We start from the raw sequence: 10,000 nt of genomic DNA on the forward strand, positions 1-10,000 counted from the left end.
GGGCATATTGTGCAGCTTTCCTGTGCTCTATGGCTCTCACCTTGCCTCCTAAGGGATATAAGCTTGGTTCCTTCGGGGAGTTGTGGTCTATCTTTTTTCTTGCTCATCTTCTGGAAACTTCTTCTTTCTGCCCAGGATCTTTAATTTAAAATCTTTATCAGAACACATTTACACAAATATACAGGACAAATAAAAGATGTTGCTGCTTGCTTGGTTAAAAAAAAAAAAGGAAACAATAAATATGACATTTCTTCTACAGATATGTTACCTTCAATATCAATCCAGCTCCAAAAATTAATTTATACCATAAATAAATTTTTACTTCTAAATTTACAAAAGAATTTTAAGCACTCACTTAAACCTAATAATCTTAATGCTCTTAAAAAGAAATCGGTTCTTGCAGTATTCCCTGACTTCAAGTTCATCCAAAGACTGCTGCTGCAGATTCTCCACTGCTGTCTCTATCTTGGCATTGCCTACCATCAACCCAGCAGGTGGAGCACCTCCTTTCAACACAGGGGATAGAATAATCAAATAAGCCAATGGGATATTCCAATAGAAAAGTGTCATTTCAAAATTACGGATAATATTGTATCAAAATATCACAAACATAATTTAGAGAGAAAAATAAGACAAGAAGAATATTAATATTTATCATGATGTTATTTATAAATCATAAGGCAATATCAATAAAGGAATAACAAATGAAGACACCTAGTAATAAAAATGAAAAGTACACTTAACTAAACATTTGCAAAATAAAAAGCACATACCCATATCTTGCAAACTTCATTAGTGCAACTTTGTACCACTGGTAATATTTGATAAATGAAAGTAATAATAACTATGACTGTGGTATCAAGACTGAGACTAAGGATACTAAGAAAAAAATAGACATCTTCATTAACTCTATAACATCAAACAAACAAGAAACTTCAAAGCAATATTGCATAAAAAAGGATAAATAAATGCACCATCATGCCTTTTGAAAACCCAACCCATCAACAGTCCATAAAAATTCCTTTCCCTAATAAAAAAAAGTGGCCGTGGGTGCAGTAAGATTACAGTTCCTTCCAGTGTGAAAGAAAATGAAACGATGCATACCTTCCTTGTTTGTATTGAGAGCCAAGGCAGCAGCCAAACTCCCACCAGTCACAGGGCATGATGTGGCCCTGCTAACCGATGTTGCTTTCACAGTGTCTATGCCATTCTCAACGACTCCCAACTGATCCTCGACCTGTTGTCGTTTCATTTATTTTTAAATACAAATTATTAGCTAAGAAGATAATAAATTGATATTAACTAAACAATAATCAACTTAGTTTCATCTGTGAGCAAATGTACAAATTCAATAGAACAAATCTCTCCTAGATTTAGTCTTACAAGGCCAAACCTTGCATAAAAAATTTTGAAGCGTACCTGACTTGCATTCATGCTGACCCCAGGCCTACTCTGCTGACTTTCTTCGCCTTCCGAGGTTTCCTTCTCACTAGTTTCTTTGCTTTCTTGACTGCTTGTTTTCTCATCTGCTAGAGCTCTCATGTATTGGAGACAAGGTATAGCGCTTAGGGGTATGTCATGTTTCTGAAAACATATATGAGTAAATATTTTTAAAAACTTCAGTGAATTATGGTATTCCATTATATCTACTATATTGTAAATACATATGGCAGGCTGACCATGGATTTCCTTTTTTTTAATGTTTCCAAACTTTCACAATTTCAGGACAAAAACATTTTCCCTAAATATACCAAACTTTCCCGAGTCATATTATCCCCATTAAAAAAAAAAAGACAATGAGTAGCCACAATACAGAAGTCAGCTTAATATCCCCTTTCTTACGTAACTACAAAAAAAAAAAAGAATAACTAGTCTGTCCAGCAACAGAAGGTGGAATAAACAATCGCACCAAAGTGGCAATCATTTTATGTTGCTATAGGGTCAAGAAAAATTTAATTATATCAATACATTACAAAATACCTGGATACTACTTAGAAGATTCAAATGTTCATGTTTTCAGATACAATGAAATAATATGATTTTAAAATGTGTGAATAAAAAATATTCTAAATTTTGCATTCTGAGATGCAAACAAAAATTTGGAGAAAAAAATAAACAAAGGTCTTGCAAACACAAAGAGATAATAATGAAATCCTTTCTCTTATATCTCATTATCAATATTTGTGATATTCCTATTCCACTTATATTTTGTAAAGCATACACCTTCCTAAGGCAATGACAGACAGAGAGATGCTTGTGCTTACCCTGACGCTACCTTGTCCTAAAAAATAAGGTTTTGCCATTGTGCAAACTCTTGTCTGTTTATGAAGATAAACAGGCATTCCGCTGTTGTGTGTCACTTGAACCCATCCTTCTGGCAGTACTTCAAAGTGACTATTTCCTTTTTCTGAAAAATAAAGGGAAAAAATTCAAACTCTGATACTACGTTTTACCCAATATCAACACTCAGACACTCATGTTTTATATGAGATACAGCATGCTATCACATGGCACAGTTTATCTTTGTTAAGTCTTGTAGTCTATGGCATATATATGTAATACAGTGTCAAAGTGGACTGAACGACAGGGTATAGTAACTTTTGATACATTATATTTCAAAAAAGAATACTTTAAATGATTCCCATAACATAAACTAATAAAATCAAGTCAGACTATACCTAGTCTCACCAAGGAACAAGAACCATAAGACTAAAGATTAATTAATTCATTAAACTAGAAAAGGATTGTAGTGAGAGGCACTATAATCCAAAGTTATGGTATAGCTAATTCATTGTTGAGAAGTCTGGATAAAACCAAGTATATATACATATCAATATCCCACCATTATATTTAACTATCTCTGTTGGTGCAATGTATATATCCGTAAGTGAGCACATGTCTATCTTTACACATATTTGAGAAAAGCTGGATATATCACTGAAATCAAGTTTATCAGTTCTGTCACTGACTGATTTGATACAAATACAAAGAAAATGCAATATACCTCAGCAGAATAAAATTATTTTGGCTACTTCAGGAGCAAACACTATCTACTCTCCCTTAAAAAAATAAAAATAATAAAAATTAAAAATAAATAAATAAATAAATAAATCTTTAAATCAATATAAGAGTACCCTACAACAATTCAATAATTCAAAACTCAGTAATTTGTTTAAAAATATTTTCAAGTGAAGACCGCCTGTCCTGGTACTGAACTTACCAACCAATACCACTTTTTCTCTTTCATCATAGGGACTCTCGTCATTCTCTCCAAGTGCCATTTCTCTTTTTCTCTTTCTCGGCCCTTTCATCTCTTCAGGCAAGCCTTCCTCCAGAAGGGCATCAATCTCCTCCTCAGGTACTTCTGAATCATACTCATAATCCTCCTCTGAATCTTGTCCATCTGGAATAAAGATAAATAAATAAAGTCTGAGCAAATATCCTCTTTCATTTTGGATCAAACTGCTTTATATCATTCATCTTCCTAAATATGTAATCTTAGTTGATTTCAAAACTAAATAAAATGCTTCCAACTTTTATTTTACATGTACAAAAAATAATAATATTAAATATAACAAATAAATCATATTTGTCATCAAGCAGGTGATAATGCACTTGTCTTCTCAGAAAGTTGATCAAAAATCAAGAATCTTGTACAAAAGTGAATTATGAAATCTACCATATAATCTAAAGTGAACAAATTGGCAACACCTGGTTCATCATTGTCATCATCATCTCCATCATGTACTTCATCCAACAGTTGGAATCCCTCATAGCGTGGATCTGCTAAGACATCATTGCCACCAGATGCTCGTGTTAAACTTGCTGTGGGAAGAGAGACAAGAAAATATATATGAATATTAAAGTCCCTATGTCCTGTATTCAATTTTAATTTGATTACTAGTCAGCAAAACTACTTACATTCACATATGTCCCTATCATATTTGTCGGGTAAATACAATTATTACTCATTTCTAAAAAAAGTAAAGAAAAATGGTAATGTACTATAATGTATTACTCATGACAATACAAAGAAGTTTCAAAATGCTTAAAGAGTATCTGATACACTAGAACACTGTTCCAAAGTATTTATCAGGAAATTCAATTTAATATAGCTCCATATGCTTTTATTCTTTATCATTATCATTCTTAATTTGCCATAGTAGTTGCTGCAGTCCCAACAATCCCCATTCTACTTCAAGAGGGGGATGACCACACTCCTCAGCAGGTAAGGGGGATCTATACCAGACTGCCAGATGGAAGCCAGGACAGCATGCAAGCCCCCACCCTAGGTTCCCCACCACCCTTTAGTAGTTAAACAGGGATACTGCATATACCCGCTGATTTGCCACCCTTCAGCTTAGAGATAGCTTCCCTAACCTCAGTCAGGGTAGGAGGTTCTTTGCTAACGAGTCAATCCAGCACAGGGATTGCAACACCCTGGTACAGCTACTTAAAATAATCAGCCCAATATCCCAAACCCAACATGATCTGATATGACCCATCCATTCATTGAGCAGACTGCAGTTGTCTGTGAGTAATTTAGCTTTCTCAGGGTATGGTAGGTAGAGTGAAGGTATGTTTACTAAGAAATAGCCTTCAACCTCCTCAGTGAGATTCCTGATATACTGTTCTTTATCCCTTTTCAACAACATCTGTGCACCAAGGAATGTTGCAAATCCAGATCACCGTTTAGCCAAGCCCTGCAACACACATCTATGGCCTCCACCATCTGCCTTGATTTCGGGCATTCACCAATGGACTCCTGGGGTGCGTCAAGTATTTCACACTTGAAGTCCCACAGAGCTACAGGATCCATCAAGTTTTCGATTAGAGATAGCTGCAGCAAACCTTCAGTAACAATCCTCCCCCCCTCAGTCCGTCCAGATGAAACACCCTACAGTAGACACTGGAGGACCAGACTAAGGTTGGTATCATCCTATCACTGGTTTTATGGGATTCTTGATGGAAAAAAAATAAAGAGAAGTCTTCCAATCCATTATCTTCCTATTTGACATAATACTGAAATCTGTGACTACAGACTAGTTTCTCCTATGGCTGCATCTCTAGCATTTTCATTTTATCACAAGTAGGACCAAGCCTGGAGAGAGATAACCAGAACTATATCTTCTAGCTATTTGAAGTATCAAATGTTTATCTGAATTACCCTCTGTCAACCGGAGATCAATACCACAATGAGTAAATCTGCTAGAATGCACGTTGTATTACAGATCCGGATATGGTAAAGGGAGTTCAACAGAGACAAAAAACAAGAGATTTACCTGTGGGCCAGGCCCTCATGATCTCCTCCTTCCCTGGACTGTCTTCACTCCCACATGATCCCCGACTCTCATCCATTTCACAATCAAGGCGAGGCTGCTTTCTTGGAGGACATTCAGAATTACTCTCTGACTTGGACATATCTTATCTTTCTGGAAAAGTAAATGTTCTATGAAAAAGATGAATCAATATATAATAATATAAGAAAAAGGAAAAAAAAAAAAATATATATATAACAGCATCAGAAAATAGAATCTCTTATATTACAAGCACAATTCCTTGACAATATGGTACATATAGACGAGATCCTTAAACAATAAAATCTGTCATAGAGGAAAAGCAAAACCATGAGACAATTCAGCAAGCAACAATAAACAAATAACAAACAGTATCATACTCTCTCACTTTTGCAACTCTTTTCTACACATGTAACATGACACCCTTACAACATACAAAAAGTAAAATGACTTATCCAATGATATCATGGACATATAAAGTATGATTTTGAAGTGTAACTTTTATTTATCTGACCATATCTTAGAGAAAGCCCAATTCTTGTATAATGTCATATTTCTACCTTGTACAATCAATGGTCATAAAACCAAATTACAGGAACACTTAACCCACTGCCAACAGGTGGCATGTACATACATGTCAGGCATTACTGGACTCTCCCGGGTGGCATGTGCACCCATGTACACACAATCCAAGTTGTGTGTACCAAAGAGTGAACTTGTTCTTCTATTAATGTAGAGATTTAGGAGCTCTAGCCCCTCATAGTCACATTTAGCTTCATGGACAGTCATATATGTTGTAGTTAAAATTATAAATGGAAGGGAAATTAAATTTCCCGTCCCACTATTTTTCCCTAGAGTGGCTAACTGCAAATTATTTGGTGCATGAACCTCCCATTGGCAATGAGAGTTCATATAAAGTAAAAAGAAAAGTTTGCAACAATTATATCTATACAGAAGTCAAGATTAACTTACCCAGCAAAATTAACCATTATTATAGTAAAAAAGTACATAGTATATTACATACATGAACTACAATTGACATAGGTGCTAATGGTTTAACATAAACCTTGTAATTTTTCTTAAATGTTTTTACTTGTTTTAGCCTTATGGTGAAATAAAATGACAAACTAATAAATTGATACAAAGGGTAACAACAAATGAACTGAAATTCTATAGATAACAAGTCCCAACTTTTTTTTTATCTTGACAAATGCATATAGTAACTCCACAACTAAAGAGATGAAATAGATGCATTTCAAGCATAAGTTCATTGCATAATTCTGATAAGTACTCCATCAAACAATGTTTATTATGCCTGAATGATGTCTATTTCTACCAAAGAGAATACTATAAAACATGTAGGTCTTATCCCACTTTTCTTAGGAGTGACATTGTCGAGGTGGCCAGTCCCCAATCAGGTCTTCCTCCTGAAGCCATTTACACCTACAAACATTTATCATGCTTCTGTGGGGATGAGGAATTACAATCAGGCTACTATGTTCATCCAGGTCAAGGGTTCCTTTTGCACCCTTTCTATTCAGCAACAAAGCCTGGCACCTTAGGTTATACATATATATATATATATATATATATATATATATATATATATATATATATATACATATACATACATATACATACATATACATATATATACATATATATACATATATACATAAATACATATATATAATATATACACATATATAATATATACATATATATAATATATAATATATACATATATACACATACATACATATATACATATATACATATATTTACATACATACATATATACATATATTTACATACATACATATATACATACATACATATATAGATACATACATATACATATATATACATATATGTACATATATATACAAATATACATATATGTACATATATATACATATATACATATATACATACACATATACATACACATATACATACACATATACATTCACATATACACACATATAAAATATATAAATATATATATATACATATATATAAAATATTTATAAATACATATAACTATATACAAATAAATACATATATAAGAGTTTGTCTACATATATATATTTTACACATGCTTACATATATAGTCTTATATTCATACATACATACATACATATATACATATAAGTATATGTATATACTGATATATATATATATATATATATACATATATATCTATATCTATATATATATATATATCTATATGTATATATTTTTATATATCTATATATATCTATATGTATATATTTATATATATTTATATATATCTATAGGTATATATTTATATATATCTATAAATATATATATATATATATATATGTATATATCTATGTATATATCTATGTATATATCTATATATATCTATATATATCTATATATATCTAAATATCTATCCATCTATATCTATATCAATATATATAAATATAAATATATATACATATAAACATAAATATAAATATATACATATACATATAAATATACATATACATGTGTGTGTGTGTGTGTGTGTGTGTGTGTGTGTGTGTGTGTGTGTGTGTGTGTGTGTGTATGTATGTATGTATGTATGTATGTATGTATGTATGTATGTATGTATGTGTGTGCGTGTGTGCGTGTGTGCGTGTGTGCGTGTGTGCGTGTGTGCGTGTGTGCGTGTGTGCGTGTGTGCGTGTGCGTGTGTACAAATATTTACACATAAAATCATGCCCTAATACACACATTATATATATATACATATTTATGTATATGTATTTATATATATACATATATATACATATGTATGTATATGTATTTATATATATATATATACATATATATATACATATATATGTATATGTATTTATATATATACATATATATGTATATGTATTAATACATATACATATATATACATATATATACATATATATGTATATGTATTTATATATACATATATATATACATATATATTGTGTGTGCATATGAATATATACATGACTATACATATGTACATATGTGAAAAAAAAATATATATATATATACAAATATATGTATGTTTATATATATATATATATACATATACATACACATATATATGTATAAATATATACACATATAATTAAACGCGGGCGCACACACACACACACACACACACACACACACACACACACACACACACACACACACACACACACACACACACACACACACATATTATCTACAGCTATATACATCCACACACATCCACACGGACACACACACACACACACACACACACACACACACACACACACACACACACACACACACACACACACACACACACACACACATGTATATGTATACATATATACATTTATACATATACAAATATCTTCATACATATCTATTTATAAAATATATAAGTATTTAGCAATATAACTAAAAATATGAATAAATAAATGGATAAATAAATACATAAATACATAAATACATAAATATATATATAAATAAATATATATATAAATATATAAATATATATAAATATATAAATATATAAATATATATATATATATATATATATATATATATATATATATATATAAGGGGGGCTTCAAAAAGTTTGTGGAAAAGCAACAGTATGAAAAAATGGTTTCAGTTATGATGTTTATATTTCAACATATGCTCCAGTATGGTCAATACACTTCTGTAAACATTGATACCAGCCTTTAAGCCCATCTGAGTTAAACTGAGGGTCATATGATCTGAACCTTGCCAAAGCTGCTCTTCTTACATCTTCAACTGATGGAAAATTGGTACCTTTCAATGATATTTTTTTAAAGTATGGAAACAAAAAGAAGTTGTATGGGGTTAAATTGGAGCTCTAAGGTGGATTTCCCATCGAAATTCACGTAGAACAGCTCTTGTCTGTCGAGCGCCGTGAGCAGGTGCATTGTCATGGTGGAACAGAACACAGCATTGTGTGTGCAGAACCTGAAGAGATGCTGAGTGTGTCTGCTACTGATTCAGTGGTTATTTGTCTATCCATTTCAATAATGTCGTGAACAGCATCAAAGTTTTCCTCACAAACTGACGTTGATAGCCTGCCACTGCAGGACTCATCTTTAATTTCGTTTCTTCCACTTCTGAACCAATTTATCCATTTGCTGGTTGTTTTCTTTGAGATATTGTCACTATAAACTTATTCCAGAGCATCACTGATTTGCCTATTCTCCCAACCAAGTTTCACCATGAAATTAAGGTTTGTCCTGGCCTCAAATCAGGTGGATTCCATGTTGCTTGAATGGTGCTTGACTTCCAACTGGCAGCAATGCATTTTTATCTGCATTTAAGGGTTCACGTTTAAACACATATAACACATTGGGACAAGAATGATCAGATGCACTGAATCAAAATCCCTCTATATGATTTTTAGTTATGGACTTTTTCCACAAACTTTTTGAAGCCCCTCGTATACAAATATGTATATATGTATACATATATGTATATATAAACAAATGATATATATACATACATATACATTTATTTATCTATCTATCTATCTATCTATACATATATATAATCTATACACATACACAAATATAATATACACAAAGTGTCGGCCATAGCAGGTACAACCCTCTGCATAACTGACCTGAACATTTACAAAACCATGAAATAGCTTTATGGATAAAGAAAGAATTGTATCATACCTTTACTTT

At 31.9% G+C, this 10,000-nt stretch overlaps 1 protein-coding gene across 3 annotated transcripts in view; it reads right to left on the reverse strand.

Moving 5' to 3' along the window:
• The window catches only part of LOC125027377 (microprocessor complex subunit DGCR8-like), a 52,041-nt gene that overhangs the window by 8,217 nt on the left and 33,824 nt on the right, over positions 1-10,000 (reverse strand). For all 3 annotated transcript variants that reach the window (XM_047616428.1, XM_047616429.1, XM_047616427.1), the window contains exons 2-9: positions 5,283-5,432; positions 3,712-3,825; positions 3,221-3,403; positions 2,265-2,407; positions 1,420-1,584; positions 1,105-1,237; positions 356-506; positions 41-138 (exon numbers count right to left, since the gene is read on the reverse strand). In XM_047616428.1, coding sequence (XP_047472384.1) covers positions 41-138; positions 356-506; positions 1,105-1,237; positions 1,420-1,584; positions 2,265-2,407; positions 3,221-3,403; positions 3,712-3,825; positions 5,283-5,421 — 1,126 coding nt within the window. In that variant the 5' untranslated portion in view covers positions 5,422-5,432. The remainder of the gene's footprint in view (positions 1-40; positions 139-355; positions 507-1,104; positions 1,238-1,419; positions 1,585-2,264; positions 2,408-3,220; positions 3,404-3,711; positions 3,826-5,282; positions 5,433-10,000) is intronic.

This window comes from Penaeus chinensis, chromosome 7 (genome assembly GCF_019202785.1).
Source record: "Penaeus chinensis breed Huanghai No. 1 chromosome 7, ASM1920278v2, whole genome shotgun sequence".
In the NCBI taxonomy this organism is placed as follows: Eukaryota; Metazoa; Arthropoda; class Malacostraca; order Decapoda; family Penaeidae; genus Penaeus; species Penaeus chinensis.